This window comes from Aquarana catesbeiana, linkage group LG08 (genome assembly GCF_042186555.1).
Source record: "Aquarana catesbeiana isolate 2022-GZ linkage group LG08, ASM4218655v1, whole genome shotgun sequence".
In the NCBI taxonomy this organism is placed as follows: Eukaryota; Metazoa; Chordata; class Amphibia; order Anura; family Ranidae; genus Aquarana; species Aquarana catesbeiana.
The window spans coordinates 286561953-286584625 of NC_133331.1; the positions used below are offsets into that span (position 1 = coordinate 286561953).

Below are 22673 nucleotides of genomic sequence, written 5' to 3' on the forward strand. Positions count from 1 at the left end.
TTCAATGAGGCTTCGGTGGTGCTTCAGTGGGGCTTCAAGCGAGCTTTGCCATAGACTTCTATGGAGGCTTTGAAGATGCTTTGAAGCACCACTAAAGCTACATGGGGTATAATTTTTGAAGCAAAGCCAAAGCAAAGCAAAAGCAGGTGTAAACAGGACTGCAAGCTAACCATTTTATTTAGTGACAGGAGCTTTGACTAGCATTCAGAGAGCTTTAACAAAGCCTGTCCGAAGCCTTGTTTTGAAGCAAGTGTAAACTAGCCATTAAGGTGTGTTGAAGCCGAAGCAAGTGTAAATGAGCCCTTAGTGTCAGATTTGTCCGCCGCAATATTGCAGTTCCGCTATAAGTCGCTGATCGCCGCCATTACTAGTAAAAAAAATAAATAAATACAATTTATAAATCTATTCCTATAGTTTGTATACCTTTTGCACAAAATTGCGATTTTTTTTTTTTACCAAAAATATGCAGCAGAATACATATTGGTCTAAATTGATGAAGAAAAAGATTTTTTACATAGTGGATATGTTTTATAGCAGAAAGTAAAAAAATATTGTTTAATTTTCAAATTTTTCAAACATTTTGGTTTATAACGCAAAAAATAAAAACCGTAGAGGTGATCAAATACCACCAAATGAAAGCTCTATTTGTGGCGAAAAAAAGGACATCTTCGCACGACCGCGCAATTGTCAGTTAAAGTAACGCAGTGCCGTATCGCAAAAAATGGCCTGGTCATGAAGGGCAGTAAATCTTCTGGAGGCCATGTGGTTAATTAGTACAAGGAAGACATAAAGTCCTGATCAACCGTGGTCCTTCCCGATATCACATCATTCTATATGGACTTCACCTCCTACACATGGATAAAAGTTATGTTATCTCTGGGATTATAGCAAAAGCCTTACATAAAGGTCTGCAGTGTACAGCCTGGATCTCTGATTCCATCACACAGAACTTTCACTCCAGAATTCCCTAGAAGATTGTTAAACGATAAATCCAGTTTGGTGAGGGATCGGTTCGTGATTAGAACGGAGCGGAGATCATCACAGCAAGAAGGAGACAGTTCACAACCACAGAGGCTGCAGAGAGAAAACAGATACATAAGAAGACATATAGTACGTAGACAACAGTCAGGATTCTCAGTCGTGAAGACTTTTAGTCTAGGCTGACCAGACGTCCCCGTTTTCCGGGGACAGTCCCCGGGTTGGGGACACTCTCCCCGGACCAAATATGTCCCCGGATTGGGGACGCTCCCCCCGGACCGAATATGTCCCCGGATTGGGGACGCACTCCCCAGACGGAATGTGTCCCTGGTTTTGTCCCCGGATTGGGGACGCTATCCCCAGACCGAATGTGTCCCCGGTTTTGTCCCCGGATTGGGGACGCTCTCCCCGGACCAAATATGCCCCCAGTCTTGTCCCCAGATTGGCACCGCAGCAGCCATGGCACTATTTTCGGCTGCTCAGTCTCAGGCGCTTACGCATTTTAACTCCGACCGGCCACCTGTTGCCCATCCCATCAGCACTTCCTGGCTCCTCCCTCACTCCACCGCCTGTCCAATCAGAAACTCCGCCTCAACTTGGTGTCCTCCAAACCCCGCCCACACTCCAGCCTCCTGCATGCAATGCATGCACTGTGCTCAGCCTACCTGTGAAAACCAGCCTTAAAGGGGAGGCATAATTTGTGAGTGAGCCATCCGTTTCATGAACAGTTCTCCTCTCTCACCCGACCTCTTTGCTTTGGCTCTTTCCATTCTCATTTTGTTTTCCCCCTGTGCAGACTGGTAGGGGTTGTGCTGACTGGAGGGGGGATTGTGCAGACTTGGCGGGGGGTATTTTGCATACTGAGGGGGATTGTGCTGACTCGAGGGGATTGTGCAGACTGGGGGGGGATTGTGCTGACTTGGGGGGATTGTGCTGACTGGGGGGGTTGTGCTGACTAAGGGGGGGTTATGCTGACTTGGCGGGGGGATTTTGCAGACTGGCGGAGTTGTGCCTGCTGGGGGGGGATTGTGCAGACTGGGGGAGGGGATTATGCAGACTGGGGGAGGGAGTTGTGCTGACTGGTGTGGAATTGTGCAGACTGGGGGGCTACACAGTGCTCTGGACGGTGGTATGAGGGGAGACCTGTAATGTACACAGTGCTCTGGACAGTGGTATGAGGGGAGGCCTGTAATGTACACAGTGCTCTGGACGGTGGTATGAGGGGAGGCCTGTAATGTACACAGTGCTCTGGACAGTGGTATGAGGGGAGGCCTGAAATGTACACAGTGCTCTGGACGGTGGTGTGAGGGGAGGCCTGTAATGTACACAGTGCTCTGGATGGTAGTATGAGGGGAGGCCTGTAATGTACACAGTGCTCTGGATAGTGGTGTGAGGGGAGGCCTGTAACGTACACAGTGCTCTGGATGGTAGTCTGAGAGGGGGCTTGTAATGTACACAGTGCTCTGGATGGTGGTGTGAGGGGAGGCCTGTAATGTACATGGTGGTCCGAGAGAAGGCCTGTAATGTACACAGTGCTCTGGATGGTAGTCGGAGAGGGGGCCTGTAATGTACACAGTGCTCTGGATGGTGGTATGAGGGGAGGCCTGTAATGTACACAGTGCTCTGGACGGTGGTCTGAGGGGAGACCTGTAATGTACACAGTTCTTTGGACGGTGGTCTGAGGGGAGGCCTATAATGTACACAGTGCTCTGGATGGTGGTATGAGGGGAGGCCTGTAATGTACACAGTGCTCTGGATGGTGGTCTGAGGGGAGGCCTGTAATGTACACAGTGCTCTGGACGGTGGTATGAGGGGAGGCCTGTAATGTACACAGTGCTCTGGACGGTGGTCTGAGGGGAGGCCTGTAATGTACAAGGTGCTCTGAACGGTGGTATGAGGGGAGGCCTGTAATGTACACAGTGCTCTGGATGGTGGTCTGAGGGGAGGCCTGTAATGTACACGGTGCTCTGGATGGTGGTCTGAGGTGAGGCCTGTAATGTACATGGTGCTCTGGACAGTGGTATGAGGGGAGGCCTGTAATGTACACAGTGCTCTGGACGGTGGTGTGAGGGGAGGCCTCTAATGTACACAGTGCTCTAGATGGTAGTATGAAGGGAGGCCTGTAATGTACACAGTGCTCTGGATGGTGGTGTGAGGGGAGGCCTGTAACGTACACAGTGCTCTGGATGGTAGTCTGAGAGGGGGCTTGTAATGTACACAGTGCTCTGGATGGTGGTGTGAGGGGAGGCCTGTAATGTACACGGTGGTCCGAGAGAAGGCCTGTAATGTACACAGTGCTCTGGATGGTAGTCGGAGAGGGGGCCTGTAATGTACACAGTGCTCTGGATGGTGGTATGAGGGGAGGCCTGTAATCTACACAGTGCTCTGGACGGTGGTCTGAGGGGAGGCCTGTAATGTACACAGTTCTTTGGACGGTGGTCTGAGGGGAGGCCTATAATGTACACAGTGCTCTGGATGGTGGTATGAGGGGAGGCCTGTATTGTACACAGTGCTCTGGACGGTGGTCTGAGGGGAGGCCTGTAATGTACAAGGTGCTCTGAACGGTGGTATGAGGGGAGGCCTGTAATGTACACAGTGCTCTGGACGGTGGTCTGAGGGGAGGCCTGTAATGTACACGGTGCTCTGGATGGTGGTCTGAGGTGAGGCCTGTAATGTACACGGTGCTCTGGACAGTGGTATGAGGGGAGGCCTGTAATGTACACAGTGCTCTGGACGATGGTGTGAGGGGAGGCCTGTAATGTACACAGTGCTCTGGATGGTAGTATGAGGGGAGGCCTGTAATGTACACAGTGCTCTGGATGGTGGTGTGAGGGGAGGCCTGTAATGTACACAGTGCTCTGATTGGTAGTCTGAGAGGGGGCCTGTAATGTACACAGTGCTCTGGATGGTGGTGTGAGGGGAGGCCTGTAATGTACACGGTGGTCTGAGAGAAGGCCTGTAATGTACACAGTGCTCTGGATGGTAGTCGGAGAGGGGGCCTGTAATGTACACAGTGCTCTGGACAGTGGTATGAGGGGAGGCCTGTAATGTACACAGTGCTCTGGACGGTGGTCTGAGGGGAGGCCTGTAATGTACACAGTGCTTTGGACGGTGGTCTGAGGGGAGGCCTGTATTGTACACAGTGGTCTGGATGGTGGTATGAGGGGAGGCCTGTAATGTACACAGTGCTCTGGAAGGTGGTATGAGGGGAGGCCTGTAATGTACACAGTGCTCTGGATGGTGGTTTGAGGGGAGGCCTGTAATGTACACAGTGCTCTGGACGGTGGTCTGAGAGAAGGCCTGTAATGTACACGATGCTCTGGACGGTGGTAATAAGTATCTTTCCTTTTTTTATCTCATGGACGAAATGTGAGAAATAATGTAAATATCATACAATCATTCCATGAACACATACCACTGCATATATCATTTGAGGAAAGTATGCTTATAAAATTTTTACCATTTGCCAATAAAAAAAAAAAAAAATACGTCCCCGGATTTCATATTGAAAATCTCGTCACCTTATTCTAGCCACTATTAAGCCACGTACACACGATCAGAAAAATCGTACAAAAAATAACGCTTTCGAAACGATTGAAAAATAATCCAATTGTTTGTACACCGCTTTCGAGAGCTGATCACAATAGTTCATCTGAAAATATCCGAAGGGACAAGCACGAAAAATGTTCTCGTACGATAGCAGAGAGTCTGATTTTTCGTTTAACCACTTCCATGCTGGGCCGATTCTGTCATTCCTCTCCTACATGTAAAAATCATCATTTTTTGCTAGAAAATTACTCAAAACCCCAAACATTATATGTATATTTTTTTAACAGAGACCTTAGCGAATAAAATGGCGATTGTTGCAATTTATGTCACACGGTATTTGCACAGGAATTTTTCAAACGCAATTTTTTGGGAAAAAATACATGTCATGCAATTCTCACCTCAGTTCCTGCAGGGTACAGGCTGGATCTTTGAGTCCTTCACACAGAATTTTTACCCCAGAATCCTGTAGCATATTGTATGTTAGATCAAGGCTGGTAAGCAGTTTGTTTGTACTCATGATGGAGCAGATGCAATCACAAGAAGAGCTGGTCAGATCACAACTGTACAACCTATAGAGAGAACAGCAGAATAACATCAAGCTTGAGGTTGACAACCAATACAGGTAAGTGTTTAAAGGGAATCTTAAAGCCCCACTGTGCTATTACACGTTAACATGCGTCATATCTTGATTTAACCAGCTTTAAAGGTAAGAAGGCCCATTCATTTTAAACAGGCTCTCAACAAAGCAAAATAGACCCTTTAATGGGCCTGCACCTTTTTTTGTTTAAAATATAGCACAACGAACACATGATTTACACCTGCGCGTTGTGGTCCACTAAAGAGTAGGTCCATTATGGGGACATTAAGAATGTGTATTGAGATAGACGGCACCACAGTGCACTCTACCGCAGGTCACGTTTTAAGGTAAAACACAGTAAGTCACCCCAATGCAAATGTGTGAAATCTGACCTACGAAACATTTGAGAATACAAGGTGTGAGAATTAAATTCCCCGGAATGCCCGCGGTGTAGCACTATGGTGGTGAGTCACACTCGAGCGTGTTCCAACGCGTTCTTGGACTCTCCTGGGCCGCAGACCAGTGGACTCCGTCTTTACGGAGAGGTAGAAGAAATAATACATGTGTGTGTTACGCTGTTGATGGAAAATAAGTGACAGGAATCTGGAGCAGTGGATTAACATTAAGTTTTGCGTTAAAATTGGCAAAAGTGAGAGTGAAAACTCTGTTACACCAGGCTTATGGTGAACATTCCATGAAGAAATTAAGTGTTTTGGAATGGCACTTCATTACCGCGCTGTAGCCATCTTCTATGGACGTCCTCCCGAAACCACGCCCCCTGGGGCGCGCATCCTTTGGACACAGCTGATAACAGATTGCGGTAAAGAGCCAATACCAGCGGCCCATTACCATGTGATCAGATGTGTCCAATCACGGCTGATCACAATGTAAACAGACTTGCCGGGTATCGGCAGTACTTTCCTCACGCGCTGTCACAGTGCGAGGAAAGGAGAGTCTGTAACTGGCAATTGTGAGAGGGGACATCTACACTGATAATCAGTGCAGCCCCAGTAGTGCTGCTATCAGTGCCCATTAGTGCTGCCTATCAGTTCTTATCAGTGCCATCTATCAATGACCATTAGTGCTGCCTATTAGTGCCCATCAGTGCCATCTATCAGTGCCCATCAGTGCCTCCTCATCAGTACCACCTATCAGTGCCCATCGCTGCCTCCTCATCAGAGCAACCTATCAGTGCCCATCAGTGCCACCTATCAGTGCCCATCAGTGCCACCTATCAGTGTCCATCGCTGCCTCCTCATCAGTGCCATCTATCAATGACCATTAGTGCTGCCTATCAGCGCCCATCAGTGCCACCTATTAGTGCCGCCTATTAGTGCCCATCAGTGCCATCCATCAGTGCTTCCTCATCAGTACCACCTATCAGTGCCCATCACTGGCTCCTCATCAGTGCCACCTATCAGTGCCGCCTATCAGTGCCCATCAGTGCCACCTATCAGTATCCATCACTGCCTCTTCATCAGTGCCACCTATCAGTGCCCATCAGTACCTCCTCATTAGTGCCACCTATTAGTGCCCATCAGTGCCACCTATCAGTTCCCATCACTGCCTCATTAGTGCCACCTATCAGGGCCCATCAGTGCCTCCTCATCAGTGCCCATCAGTGCCGCCTATCAGGGCCCATCAGTGCCACCTATCAGTGCCTCTTAATCAGTGCCACCTATACGTGCCCATTAGTGCTGCATATCAGTGCCCATCAGTGCTGCATACCAGTGCCCATCTGTGCCACCTCATCATCCCACATCAGTGAAGGATAAAAATTACTTATTTGCAAAACAGAAACTAAAAAAAAGTCTAGTTTTTTTTCAAAATCTTCAGTCTTTTTTTTCGTTTGTTTAGAATAAATGCTATCAAAAGAAATATCTATTTTTGTGAAAAAAAAATTATGACAATTTTATTTGGGTACAGTGTAGCATGACCTCGCAATTGTCATTCAAAGTGCGACAGCGCTGAAAGCTAAAAATTGGCCTGGACAGGAAGGGGTGAAAGTGCCCGGTATTGAAGTGGTTAAAGAGAGGCAGGAATATGTCCACGATGACGCAAGAAGTGGAAAGCCGAAAACGCAAAAGGCGGATGGAAATGTAGACAGGGTGCGAACCCTCCTACGCTCATAGCTATGATTAAGCACTGTTTGTAGTGTGAAACGCGTCAGCTCTTCTGTCCATTCTGCTGTGGCATGTATTTTTGATGCTGTATTTTGAATAAAAGGCAAACATTTTTTGGTGTGGCAGTCCAGAATTATCTTCTATCCATTGCTACATGCATTGCCAGCACCTGTGGCTTCTAAACTGGTGAAGAGGTATACCTTTGCTAGACCTACCTGGAGCGGTGACACCCGTTCCTTCCCTACCTCGATTCCTGGACTTTGCACATGGAAGATTGAGTGTCCGAATGATGGCAGAAGAATTGAACATGAACAGGGAAATAGTGCAGCAGATTCTAACGAAGGATTTGGGAATGAGAAAAATGACACAAAGCTGCTGCCCCAAATCTTCACAGAAGATCCAAAAGATCACTTTCAATTTTCATCTGATCTTTTGAAGAATGCAGAAGTGTTTGATATTTCTTTTTACAACCCATTCCATGAATTAAATTGTCACACTTCATATAAGAAGAAAATGAGTGGAGGAGAGATTTGGAAGCTAAATAAAATGTTTCCTTCAGTTAGAAAGTAAGATGATTGGGACATAAAACAATTTACGAGACAGGAAAATTACGAGACTGTCCACATTTCCATTTCCCTACAAAATCTTGAGATTTCTCTTACGTTAATTCTTGTATTTTACTCTGTGGATTGGTCAGCCAGGAAAGATATGCTTCTTCATCATCCGAAAAGGTGAACTCGCCTTCTTCCTGATCCAGATCTATAGAGTGAAACAATTTGTCCTCCATCAGAACGTCTTCACCTTCCAGACTTTGTGAATAACTTCTCAGGGGAAAATGGCAGAACTTAAAACTAAAAGAGAACAAATTGTTAAATAGAGATTACTACAAAGAATATATTTCTAACTTATGTTGTACAAAATAAAGTAAAGAGATGCTGTTATCTGCCATCTCATACTCGTCCATCCAGGGCCACCGATGGGGGGTGTAGGCAGGTGCAGTCTGTATCCCCCACTGTAGGTGGCGCTTGACCAAATTGGCAATGCAGAAAGGTAAGGAAATTGTGACGAAATTGGTATCTCTATGACCTCCTGTGGTCACAGGGAAACAGCTGGATGCTGGGGCCCCATGTGACCTTGTTGGCCATCTTAGGTCAGGCAGAGTCTATTTAGGATTCTGGCTCCCGGGCTTGGTGCGCTTTATGCAAATGGTTAGTGTAGAGACAGGTTCCCCACCTGGCAGGGACAGTGCTTAGCAACAGGCGAAGGTTCCAGAGGAGTAGGGAAAATGCAGGAACTACACCATCTCCTCGTAGAAAGCCTCCCCTTTGGGTGTGGACTGGCCAGGCCTCCTCACTGCAGAAGCTGTTGGCATGATTCCAGGATCTCGATCCTCTGCTACTATTTGTAAGTGGCTCCAGTCGGCTGTGGCTTCCCGCTAGGCCTGTTTGTATGTTGTTGGCACTCCTACAATATACTGTTCTCAAATCTCATCCGCCTCGGTCTTTGAGTGTATTCTTTGCTGCCATCTCCCCACACTGCAACCTACCCACAGGGAGGTAAAGGCAACACTCCCTTAATGGGCCCAAGTTTTGGTCAGTACCGGGGCCCAGGTTTGGTTTAGTAGCAGGATGAGCTCTCATGTAGATGAGGTCTGGGAGTGGCAATACTGTTCCCATCCTAATCATGACAGGTGGGGAGAAGTTGGATCAGGGGCATTCAGGGCTTAGGAGGGACAGCTCAAGATCCTGATGAGGGATTTACACTAGGGTTGCCACCTCATCCCTTTAAAACCGAACACATAATTATTACACAGGTTCTGAGGCTGATAAGTCACTTGGTGACTTATCTGCTTTAAATTGGCCTCAGAACCGTGTAATTCATACATGTTCGGGTTTAAAGGCATGAGGTGGCAACCCTAATTTACACCAAAGCATATCTCATATCTGTATGGAATGTTGCTCGCAACTCTCTTTCTGCTGTGTCCGGTCAGTAGCTTGACACTCCCACTCTTTGCTAATCTTCGTGGGTAGTGGGGGGGGGGGTCCTTTTAGGTAGTGCCCATTATTTCTATTTCCCTGCATCCTTCCACACCTCCTTGTCTCCTCCTTCCTTTGTCAGGGTCCTAACTCTGGTGTTTTATGGTATGGGAGGAGCATGTGACCTCCCCAATTGGCCAATCACCAGGCCTGAACACCGTAACATTGGTGGGGAAGTAACATCCACGCGGGTAGGCTCAGGCTAGACTCCTGCAATGAGGAGGCAGCAAGGGAGCATTGAAGATTGAGTATACCTTGTAGGGGGAATGGGCTATCAGGAGACAGAGTCACTTTGCCCCGAATTGGTAGGTGGCAGTGTCTCTTTAACCTAAACTTTTAAAGTGATATTAAAGGTTCATTTTTTTTCTTTAAAATACCAAACATATCATGCTTACCTGCTCTGAGCAGCACAGATTCTCCTCTTCCCAGGTCCTGCACTGGTGCTTCTGGCCCCTCCCCCCCATGCTGAGTGCCCCCATAGCAAGTGACTTGCTATGGGGGCACTCGTGCATGCTCACTCTTGTGCCTTGCTCTGTGTGTCTATAAAAAACACAGAGCTCAGCTCAACCCCGCCCTTCCCTCTCTCTCTTCTCACTGGCTGTGATTGACAGCAGTGGGAGCCAATGGCTCCCGCTGCTGTGTCTGAGCCCATGAGGAGAAACAAGGCCGGGAGAGCCGCTGCTCCCATACCCAGGGTTTTATCGAGTTCGGGCCCAGGTAAGTAAGTATGATTGTGGGGCTGGGGGGGGGGGGAAGCACACAGAATGTTTTTTAGCTTCATGCATAGATTGCATGTAAGGAAAAGACCTTCAGCCTTTACAACCACTTTAATTGCAACCATATTACCTTACGAAACAAAGAGGAAGAAAACAAGAGTTGTACAGTGTACAGGGTTAAATGGCTATTTTTTTTTCTGTTTGAAGATAACTAATTTTGTTGTCTTTGGGCAGCCTAGGTGGTGACACCATTGGGCGAGTCCCATTGGCTCCTGGGATATTGGCGTTATCTATCCCGGGAGTCTTCGGGAAGCCTAATAATCAAATTTTGCAATATTTTCAGCCAGGAAATGGCGCGATCTGGAGGACCTAGGCACCATTTGATTGATGGGTTGCCATAACAATGGGGTGGGATCTCTGGCAATGCTGACATTGTAATGGCAATCTGCCATGAACAAACTGCGCAGTGTCATTACTGCACAGGTGTGAGATCAGGAGTTGTGTGCTGGGTAGCCGGTTGCACCTAATCCTTGACATAAACACACAAGCGGGCTTCAGATGTCCACAACCTCGATGGCTCCTGCCTGCTTCCGAGATCAGGTAACATATTATTGAAAGAAGAAAGAAGCATGAAGACAGTTGCATCAGTGTGCAAATACACTGAGAAAAATTATAAAACGCAACACTTTTGTGTTTGCCCCTATTTATTATGAGCTGAACGCAAAAATCTATGACTTTTTCTATGTGCATAAAAGGCCTATTTCTCTCAAATATTGTTCACAAATCTGTGCGTTAGTGAGCAATTCTCCTTTGCCAAGATAATCCATCCACCTCAGAGGTGTGGCATATCAAGATGCTGATTAGACAGCATGATTATTGCACAGGTGTGCCTTAGGCTGGCCACAATAAAAGGCCACTCTAAAATGTGCAGTTTTATCACACAGCACAATGCCACAGATGTCGCAAGTTTTGAGGGAGCGTGCAATTGGCATGCAAACTGCAGGAATGTCCCCCAGAGCTGTTGCCCTTGAAATGAATGTTCATTTCTCTACCATAAGCCGTCTCCAAAGGTGTTTCAGAGAATTTGGCAGTACATCCAACCGGCCTCACAACCTCAGACCACGTGTAACCACACCAGCCCAAGACCTCCACATCCAGCATCTTGACCTCCAAGATCGTCTGAGACCAGCCACCCGGACAGCTGCTGCAACAATCGGTTTGCATAACCAAAGAATTTCTGCACAAACTGTCAGAAAGCGTCTCAGGGAAGCTCGTCTGCATGCTCTTCGTCCTCATCTGGGTCTCCACCTGACTGCAGTTCGTCATCATAACCGACTTGAGTGGGCAAATTCTCACATTCGATGGCGTCTGGCACTTTGGAGAGGTTCTCTCTTCACGGATGAATCCCGGTTTTCACTGTACAGGGCAGATGGCAGACAGCGTGTATAGCGTCGCGTGGGTGAGTGGTTTGCTGATGTCAACGTTGTGGATCGAGTGGCCCGTGGTGGCGGTGGGGGTTATGGTATGGGCTATATGCTATGGACAATGAACACAGGTGCATTTTATTGGTGCCATTTTGAATGCACAGAGATACCGTGACGAGATCCTGAGGCCCATTGTTGTGCCATTCATCCACCACCATCACCTCATGTTGCAGCATGATAGTGCGCGGCCCCAGCATGATAATGCCTGGCCCCATGTTGCAATAATCTGTACATAATTCCTGGAAGCTGAAAACATCCCAGTTCTTGCATGGTTACCAGACATGTCACCCATTGAGCATGTTTGGGATGCTCTGGATCGGCGTATATGACAGCGTGTTCCAGTTCCTGCCAACATCCAGCAACTTCGCACAGCCATTGAAGAGGAATGGACCAACATTCCACAGGCCACAATCAACAACCTGATCAACTCTATGCGAAGGAGATGTGCTGCACTGCGTGAGGCAAATGTTGGTCACACCAGATACTGACTGGTTTTCTGACCCTTCCGACCCCCCAATACAGTAAAACTGCACATTTTAGAGCGGCCTTCTGTTGTGGCCAACCTAAGGCACACCTGTGCAATAATCATGCTGTCTAATCATCATCTTGATATGCCACACCTGTGAGGTGGATGGATTATCTCGGCAAAGGAGAAGTGCTCACTAACACAGATTTAGACAGATTTATGAAACAATATTTGAGAGAAATAGGCCTTTTGTGTACATAGGAAATGTTGTAGATCTTTACGTTCAACTTATGATAAAAAGGGGCAACACAGAAAAGTGTTGCATTTATAATTTTGCTCAGTGTATTAAAGTAGACGTTATAACAATCATGGGGGGAGCTTAAAAAAAAAAAAATGATATGGGGACCGGAGCTCCGCTTTAAGTTGCGTTTAGAGTACTTCCACCCTATAAATAATGTCCCTCAAATTTATCTGTCTTTCTGATAAAATTCTAAAATTCAAGTCTTCAAAAATGTTTAAATTTAGGATGATTGTGTGGTGTCCCCGTATATGCCATTGTGGAAAAATCCCCAGCTGTCCCATTTCCCTTCTTACCCTGACCCAATTATTTGGATGAGATTTGGGATCAAGACGGTGGGCTCGGTAGTTGGGAATGGGGTACTCCTGCCATTTGATGACCTAAAACGCCAATACCACCTTCCTACTTCCCAGTTATTTCGATATCTCCAGTTTAGATATGCTTTTTCCACTCAATTTGGTTCTTTTACTCTATGTGTAAGGGTAAGCGATTTGGAATCCTTACTTGGAGATAAAGACCTTGCCAAAGCTCTATCCACTATCTATAAACAAGTGTTCATAGAAACCCCCAAGGTCTTGTCATACTGCGTGGTTGTCCAATTTCCCAAGACTAGATGGTGAAGACTGGGATGACGAATGGAGTACTACTTTTTCTAGGCTGGTGTCAGCACATGATCACCTTATACTGTATAAATTTCTCCACAAAAATATTTTACCCCTGCTAAACTAGTGAGGATTTTCCCCACACATTCATCAAATTGCTGGAGGTGTGCTGATCCTAGGACAGATTAACATTAGTCCTTCTGTAGAAGTTTTCTTATTGGGCCTGGTTGATCCATTAGCACCTAAAAGGGTGTTAAATGTTGTTATGTTTGTAACTTTCACATGACAAAACTAAAACAAAGAAATTGTGAAAAAAAAAAAAAAAAGACTCTTGAAAAATTTACATTCAATTCTCTATTTGGAATTCCATTATTGAGGTATCCTTGAAAATTTCTTACCAGAGTAGTTGACAGTTGTGTAGGTGTGGCGATAACATTTCCAGGTCTTTGGGTTCAATGGTGAGCAACACAAAGGTGAGAGCTTGAAAATGTTGACAAATCTTCAAGCAATAGCACAGCTGTTTATAACAATTGTTTCCCCAATTTGAGCTATCCATCCATATGGTTTCTATTTCCAAACATGAAGAACAGGACATGATTCTCCTTATGAAGTCCGTGTCCTGTGTCTCATACAGACAGAAAATGGCTTCGGTAGAGTAAACTGAAAGCGTGTCACCCGTAAACCACTTTTCCACTGCAGACCTGGCCTGCAGTGAAATGTTGATGCCCGTGCTTTTTGAGAATGCCTCAGTGTCTTTTTCATTTAGGAGCCCAAACAGGAACCGCACGGACAGAATTAAATGAGGATGTTCTGCACACGATGTTGAAAGCGAGTCCCCTTTACAGATCTCCGGAAGGAAAGAGTCTTCCTCTTTTCCAGAACCACCATCCAATGCATAATACAGAGCAGCAAAGAACTCTTGTACACTAAGGTGGATGAAGCCATAGTATGTCTTGGTGTCAATGTCCAAGTGAAAAACATTCTGGTTCAGAAATACGGACTCAATCTCAGACAAAGAAAGACCATGTCTTTCTAGTTCATCTTCCTCAAACAAGAATTGCTGGTTTAAAACTCCCTCCTTTGCCAGAGCACACAATTTCTTCAGGCAGGATTGTGCTGGCTGGTTCCTACCATGGTACTTTATTAGACCCTTCAGGTAGAGGAGATATACAGAGGTGGCTGTTTTATACTGCAGTAAGTCCAAGTCTTGCTTTAGTTGGGGTTTCAATACAGTGCACACTATCCAACATACAATGGGGACAGCACACATGGTGTACAGAACTTCGTTGTCTTTTATGATACTGAGAGCCTTGTTTGCATCATCTTCATTTTTAAAGAAGTTGTGGAAATATTCCACACGGTCTTCCCCTGTGAATCCCAGGACTTCCACATAGCGGGAATCATCAATGAATGTGTTAAGTTTCTCCAGGGCCAATGACCTTGTGGTGATGATCAGAGAAGACTGTTTGAGAACCTGCTTCTTCAGCAATCTTTGGAGGAGTATTTCTATGTGGGTTTCCTCAAAAATGTCATGGCAAGCCTTAGATTTCTTCTCCAGAGTCCACTTCAATTCATCAAAACCATCAACTATGAAGAGAAGCTTTCTATGATTTCCAGGATCCTTCAGGATAGACACAAGGTCATCTGTACATTGCATTCTGCAGGTTCTGGATAAAAGTCCCACAAGGCTTATGGGTTCGGTGATGGTGTTGAGTTCTCTGCAGCTCAGATGAAACACAATCTCAAACTTGTCTTGGTAAAGATTCCCGGAGGCCCAATCCAGCATGATCTTCTTGGAGGTCATAGTTTTTCCAATCCCAGCAGGTCCCTGTAGCACCACATTCTTTGGGATGAAACCCTCTTCATCAGGGTCGAACAAGGACTGGATTGTGATTGGGGAATATTCATCAGACGATCTTTTCTCCATGATCTGTAGATGTTTTCTCCCTAAAGAAGTTATTTCATCGGTCTTTTCATCTATATTTTGGGGGTCTTTTATCAGTAGTAAGTTGGTATATCTTTTCAGTAAGTTAACAGCCTCCCCTATACGGGAGTTATATTCTTTAATCCTTTGGAAATCCTCTTTCATGGTCTCCATGTATTCCTTCTTCCAATCTGCATTATAGATAGCAAAATATTTGAATTGTCAGATACACATGAAATAGATTTGGACAGAAGAGTTGGAAATAATGTGGTTCTTAATACAAGCATTATGTTTCAGAGAAGACATTTCCCCAGGTCTAGGGACTCAACACAAGATATTTTCTACTAACCTAGCAATCTATTGTCGAGTGTCATCTGCTTCAGTTTGGCTGCAAAAACAAGATTTATGAAATTAGTATACAGAAAGTTGGCTGTATGCAGGAAATTACACACCCCGGCGTCAGATGATGGGCAACCAGGGCTGCCATTAGTAATCATGGGGCCCCATACAGCCTGCCTGAGAGGCTCCCCCAAATTACAAAAATATTAATATTTCTAAATTATTTTTGCCAATTTTTTTTTTCCCATAAAAAAAAAATATACCGGTATTTTTATTTATTTTTTACATTTTTTTAAATAATTTTTTTTACAACGCTGTTGTGGAGGGGGTGGGCTTCTTTGAATTAAATATATGGGGTCTACACAGACCCCTGACATCTCACCTTTGAGTCTGAGAAAGGAACTGAGGACACAGATTTTTCAATTCCTTTCTCTGTAGCCTCAGCTGCACTGAAGATGAATGAACGGGAGCGATCGGTAAAAAAGGAAGGGGCCGGTAGATGACATATTTACCAGCCCCTTCCCCCACTCTCCATCTGCCTGTGCGCCCACAGCAGCCGTCAGGAGAGGGAAGCCGGCGGTGCTGTGGGGAGTATGAGAAGGGGCCTGGGCACAGAGGGCGGAATCAGATGTGGACAGCCCAGGGAGGGGGATCGGTGCGGTGGAAAAGGAGGACAATTACAGAACAATGCATTATGTCTGTGTCTCTCCCTCCAGCAGCTGAAAGCCGGCAGAGAGAGAAGGGGAGAAACCGGCTTTCAGCTGCTGGAGTGAGAGAGACAGACACAATGCATTGTTCTGTAATTGTCCTCCAGTCCTGCCAAAACCAATCCCCCTCCAGTCCGGGCCCCCTACAGGAGGCCCGGTGGTATCCCCCCTATTGGCAGCCCTGCAGGCAACTACTCAGTTCTGGTAAGATCTTGGAGTTTTTAAATATCCTCTTGAGAATTTTATGACAAATTTGTTGGTCCCTTTAATTCATAGTTTTAGGCCCCTTTCACACAAGCGTCCGATTGGGTCTCTGCTGAGCTCTGAAGAAGAAGGGACGTGCCCTTCGAAACGCGTTAGCTAGTAGTAATGCCTGTATGTTCCTCTAAGACCTTTGGAAAGTTTCGCTCATCACTATAACTACTTGCTGCTTGTTGCTGCTCGAGTTTTATGGCACCTGATTGTACTACTGCTTGTAAGTAATTTCTATTATTATTTTATTCAATAAATGTTTTACAAAAGATAATGCACATGGCCGGTGCGCCCCTCTCTCTTTTTATGTCCGATTGGGTCTGCCTGTCCGTTTTTCAGGCAGACCCGATCAGACCTTGCTCTATGGAGTAGTGGGTGTAAATGGACAGACCTTTAGTCTGATCCGATCCGCGAAAAAACAAGCAGAAGGGGATCAGTTTCCCTCTGTCCAGGCGGATCAGATCGGAGGGCAGTTGGCTGTAAACGCACAGTCGGTCTGTTTACATCTGACTGCACATAGAGCAGAGCGAGCCGTGTCTACCTAAAGCATAGCAGACACAGACGTGTTAGCCACCAGCTCCTCTCTGCTCAGAGGGGGATCAGTGGACAGATCCCCCTCTGAACAATAGTCCACCCCATGTAAAAAAAGACTTAGGGAAGGCAATTTTCTTAAAATAGTGATTACTACAAACATACCATTTTTAAATCTCCTTGTCTGGAGGTCATGTGCGGGTCCCAGCAGACCAATCAGGGTCAAGACTTCATTCGTGGCATCCAGTGCTGCCTCCTCTCCATATGTGTCAATCAGGAGATCCTTTGTGGTGATCCAATCTGCATTTTCTAGTTTTCCTCTGGGAATGGGAAGTTTATCTTCATATGAGAAATCAGACAATTTACTCTTAAATTTCTTGAATTCGCATCCTTTCAGATCCTCTAGAGAATAAATGAGGAGATCCCCAGATGTTTGTGTTCTCTTTCCTAGGATAGCAGTGGTTGAACCTGCAGAGAAGACACCTCTATAAGGAACACATAAAATGTACCAGCAGACAAATCTTTGGCACATGTATTAATTGGAGGATTACTTTAACAACAAATCAAGCAGCTATTGTTCTGTCCCACTTACATGTACAACATATTACCAAAAGTATTGGGACACCTGCCTTACACACATGAACTTTAATGGCATCCCAGTCTTATTCCGTAGGGTTCAATATTGAGTTGGCCCACCCTTTGCAGCTATAACAGCTTCAACTCTTCTGAGAAGGCCGTCCACAAGGTTTAGGAGTGTGTCTATGGGAATGTTTGACCATTCTTCCAGAAGAGCATTTGTGAGTTCAGGCATTGATGTTGGACAAGAAGGCCTGGCTTACAGTCTCTGCTCTAATTCATCCCAAAGGTGTTCTATGGAGTTCAGGACTCTGTGCAGGCCAGTCAAGTTCCTCCACCCCAAACTAATTCATCCATATCTTTATGGACCTTGCTTTGTGGTCCAAATCATTTGGTGAAGAGGGGATTATGGTGTGGGGTTGTTTTTCAGGGGTTGGGTTTGGCCCCTTAGTTCCAGTGAAGGGAACTCTTAAGGCGTCAGCATACCAAGATATTTTGGACAATTTCATGCTCTCAACTTTGTGGGAACACTTTGGGGATGGCCCTTTCCTGTTCCCACATGACTGCGCACCAGTGCACAAAGCAAGGTCCATAAAGACATGGAAGAGCGAGTTTGGGGTGGAGGAACTTGACTGGCCTGCACAGAGTCCTGACCTCAACCTGATAGAGCAGCTTTGGGAAGAATGAAAGCAGAGACTGCGAGCCAGGCCTTCTTGTCCAACATCAGTGCCTGGTGCACAGTCATGTTGGAACAGGAAGGGGCCATCCCCAAACTGTTCTCACAAAGTTGGGAGCATAAAATTATCCAAAATGTCTTGTTATGCTGATGTCTTAAGAGTTCCCTTCACTGGAACTAAGGGGCCAAGCCCAACCCCTGAAAAACAACCCCACACCATAATCCCCCTCCACCAAATGATTTGGACCACAAAGAAAGGTCCATAAAGACACGGATGAGCGAGTTTGGAGTGGAGGAACTTGACTGGCCTTCACATTAAAGTGGAGACTGCGAGCCAGGCCTTCTCATCCAACATCAGTGCCTGGCCTCACAAATGCTCTTCTGGAAGAATGGTCAAACATTCCCATAGACACACTTCTAAACCTTGTGGACGGCCTTCCCAGAAGAGTTGAAGGTTTTATAGCTGCAAAGGGTGGGCCAACTCAATATTGAACCCTACGGACTAATAGGGCGTACACACGGTCGGACTTTGTTCGGACATTCCGACAACAAAATCCTAGGATTTTTTCCGACGGATGTTGGCTCAAACTTGTCTTGCATACACACGGTCACACAAAGTTGTCAGAAAATGCGATCGTTCTAAACGCGGTGACGTAAAACACGCACGTCGGGACTATAAACGGGGCAGTGGCCAATAGCTTTCATCTCTTTATTTATTCTGAGCATGCGTGGCACTTTGTCCATCGGATTTGTGTACACACGATCGGAATTTCCGACAACGGATTTTGTTGTCGAAAAATTTTATCTCCTGCTCTCCAACTTTGTGTGTCGGAAAATCCGATGGAAAATGTCCGATGGAGCCTACACACGGTCGGAATTTCCGACAACACGCTCCAATCGGACATTTTCCATCGGAAAATCCGACCGTGTGTACGGGGCATGAGACTGGGATGCCTCTGTACTGCAATGAGCTGAAGTAAAATAAAGTTGGATTCAACTTGTATGTCTTATTGAAGAGTTAAGCTGTCTGTTGATGGTGCAAAGTCAGCAAGTGACCGTACTGTACGGACAGACTGGGTTTAAGGAGGTATGTCAATGCAAAAGGCAGCATTGGAAATAGAACAGTTAGATTTTTCTTTGCACTGACTATGGTTGTGGCTAGGGTTGCACCGATACCAATACTAGTATCGGTATCAGTGTCGATACAGAGCATTTGCACGAGTACTTGTATTTGCAAATGCTCCAATGTTTGACCCGATACCCGGCAGGAGGCATAGGCGTGCGCACAGGGTGTGCCGGGTGTGCCTGGGCACACCCTAATGTGTCTCCGGAGATGTGCTGTAAGATGCTGCAAGAGACTGTATAGGGAGCTGCCTGTGAGACAGTTTCCCATTGAGCAGTCAGGGAGGCATGGAAGAGCCGCTTAGTGCTTTAAACTGTAATGTAATGTCACTGCTTGCAGAGAGGAGCTGTCAAAACTCAGGGCTGATGTCGGGGGGTGGGCGGGACAAAACAGCTAGCCTATCAAACACGCTAATGTGGAGGGCCTGGCGGGCCGTTCTGTGTATGTGGCTCCACCCCCTTTCTATCAGCTTTTAAACACCAGCCAATTATTGGGCTGCTTAAGAAAGGGGGCGGAGCCATATACACGGAGCAGCCCGCCCAGCCCCTATTCCTTTGGCTGGTGTTTGATAGCTGATAGAAAGGGGCGGAGCCACATACACGGAGCAGCCCGCCCAGACCCTATCCCGTTGGCTTGTGTTTGATAGGCTAGCTGTTCGGTCCCACCCACCCCCGACATCAGCCCTGAGTTTTGACAGCTCCTCTCTGCAAGCAGTGACATTACATTACAGTTTAAAGCACTAAGCGGCTCTTCCATGCCTCCCTGACTGCTCAATGGGAAACTTCCCCTCTCCTAGATCAGTGCCAATCGGTGCCGTCTATCAATGTCCATCAGTGCCACCTGTCAGTGCCAATCAGTGCCCACCAGTGCCACATGGCAGTGCCCATCTGTGCCCAGCAGTGCCACCTGTTAGTGCCAATCATTTCTCATCAGTGCCACCTGTCAGTGCCCATCAGTGCCACCTGTCAGTGCCCATCAGTGCCACCTGTCAGAGACATTCCGTGCCACTTGTCAGTGTCAATCAGTGTTGCCAGTCAGTGCCAACCAATGCCACCTATCAGTGCCCAACAGTGCTTCCAATCAGTGCCACCTATCAGTGCTGCCTATCAGTGACCATCAGTGCTGTCTATCAGTGCCCAGTGCTGCCTATCAGTACCCATAAGTTTTGCCTATCAGTGCCAATCAGTGCCCATCAGTGCTGCCAATGAGTGCCCATCAGTGCTGCCTATCAGTGCCAACCAATGCCAAAAATCAGTGAACATCAGTGCTGCCTATCAGTACCCACCTGTGCTGCCAATCAGTGAAGCCTATTATTGCCAACCAGTGCCACCTATCTGTGCCACCTATCAGTGCCCATCAGTGTTGCCTATCAGTGCCCATCAGTGCTACCAATCAGTGTATCAGTGTTGCCTAGCAGTGCCATCTATCAGTGACAATCAGTGCCCATCAGTGCTGCATATCAGTGCCCATCAGTGCTGCCTATCAGTGCCAATCAGTGCCACCTATCAGTGCTACCATGCAGTGCCTATCAGTGCTGCCAATCAGTGCTGCCAATCAGTGCTGCCAACCAGTACTGCCTCTCGTTGCCCATGAGTGCTGCCAAACAGTGTCACCTATCAGTGCCAATCAGTGCTGCCTATCAGTGCCTATCAGTGCTTCCAATCAGTGCACTGAGAGCAGGGATGGGCAGTTGAACTCAGCAGCTCGGCACATTGTCTATGGGGGGGCTGGCCTGGTGGGGCACAACTGAAATCCGTCTGTTTATTAATGTCACACACCGATCTTTAGTATAATACGTAATCACCACACTACTATTTACAATAAACTACTGGAGGGAAATTAAAAAAGTGTCAGTAAAAGGCCGTCCACTAAGCACTGTTATGTGTTCCCACACCACAAAAAAAAATGTGCAGCGCTAACTTACTAATCAATAACAATAATTGTGGAACCCTCCAATGTATGTAAATCTCAATAAACGTCAATATTACCACAATACCGGTGATATGTAACGTCACATATAATACACATCAAACTGAAAAAATAAATAAAAAATGAAACTTAGCAAGGATGGTGGAAACCCCTCCTATAGATATTTGCCATACAGATTAACTACAAGTGCAATAATTCCAGTGATATGTGATTCCACATGTAATACACATCAAAATGAGAATAAGACCTTTTTTTTTACTTAGCAGGGATGGTGGAAACCCCTCTACAGATAAATGCAATACAAATTAACTTCAAGTGCAACAACTTTTTAGTTGGGAGGTTCACACCATTATAGCACTTTGGAATTTTTGTTGTTTAGATTGTTACACTTAATTTTATATGTTTTAGTTTAGTCCTCAGTGTAGCAGGTGGGGCCAGGCAGCCCCACAGATGATCGGTGCGGTGGTGGGGGCAGTTACAAGCACCGATCTCCCTGTATAGCTTTTCTGACAGCTGCTTCTACTCCTCTCCCTCCCTTGGCTGTCAGGGAGATCGGTGCTTGTAACTGCCCCCACCGCAGCAGCGATCATCCCCGATTGTCCCCTGTGTCCTCCTCCGGTCCCCCCTTAGTCCTGGATCTGTCAGGATGGAGAGCGGAGGAAGGAGCCGGTAAATCTGTCATTTACCAGCTCCTTCCTTTTCTGAATGCACAGTGATCACTGACTGTCCATTCATAACCGGGCATTGTAACCTGTGTTTATTCTGCTTCAGTTTATGAATAGAGAGGAACTGCTGTCTCCTGTCCATTCATCTTCAATGAAAATTTTTAATAAATAAATATTTAAAAGTAAAATTGTAAAAAAAATAATAACCCCCCCCTCCCCCCAAAAAAGAGAAAAAAATGTAAAAAAAATCAAATAAAAAACTACTGACACAGTCCATGTATCATCAGTGCCACCTATCAGTGCTTCATATTAGTGCCACTGTCACATGACTTAAAAAAAAAAGTATCGGTAATCGGTATCGGCGAGTACTTGAAAAAAAGTGGTATCGGTGCAACCCTAGTTGTGGCAATAACTAACATGTAATAAACTCTGGCTAAAGATTTATTATGCGTTCTGTAATGAAATTACAATCTCAATCTCTGGAGATGTGAAATGGACAGACATATTGGTAAAGTCCCACCTTGGGAGGACGAAGAGGCCGCCATTGGATGACCGGGGCTTACATCACCTAAAAGAAACACAAAGATTGAACAGATTAGTCAAAGATTGATCGAATGCGGCACAATGAACTGGATTAATAAGGAATTCGCCCTATGTGGTGGTTGCATGCCAATGTCACCAGCCTATCAGGTTTTTAATGCGATTATTGCCAGCGGCTATAGCTGGGAGAACACAATAGCTCAGGGGAGGGATTTCCCCATCAACACTAACTGTGTTGATGAAGGCATCGAGCGATTTTCTTTCCTGCAACCAAATCGCTCCATCTATGGCAGGCTTTAAGCATACAGTTGTGCTCATAAGTTTGCATACCCTGGCAGAATTTATGATTTCTTGGCCATTTTTCAGAGAATATGAATGATAACACAAAAACTTTTCTTTCACTCATGGTTAGTGTTTGGCTGAAGCCATTTATTATCAATCAACTCTGTTTACACTTTTTAAATTATAATCACAACAGAAAGAAACTACCCAAATGACCCTGATCAAAAGTTTACACACCCCAGTTCTTAATACTATGTATTGCCCCCTTTAGTTCCTGTAAATTCTTGGGCTGTCTTGCAT

The 22673-nt window shown here is 46.1% G+C and overlaps 1 protein-coding gene across 1 annotated transcript in view; it reads right to left on the minus strand.

Moving 5' to 3' along the window:
* Positions 1-22673, minus strand: part of LOC141106564 (NACHT, LRR and PYD domains-containing protein 3-like) — a 32950-nt gene that overhangs the window by 5207 nt on the left and 5070 nt on the right. Inside the window, exons 2-8 of the mRNA XM_073597434.1 lie at positions 22072-22119; positions 16748-17050; positions 15103-15141; positions 13228-14944; positions 7890-8078; positions 4926-5096; positions 901-1074 (exon numbers count right to left, since the gene is read on the minus strand). Of these exons, the coding sequence (XP_073453535.1) occupies positions 901-1074; positions 4926-5096; positions 7890-8078; positions 13228-14944; positions 15103-15141; positions 16748-17050; positions 22072-22096 (2618 nt within the window). The 5' untranslated portion in view covers positions 22097-22119. The remainder of the gene's footprint in view (positions 1-900; positions 1075-4925; positions 5097-7889; positions 8079-13227; positions 14945-15102; positions 15142-16747; positions 17051-22071; positions 22120-22673) is intronic.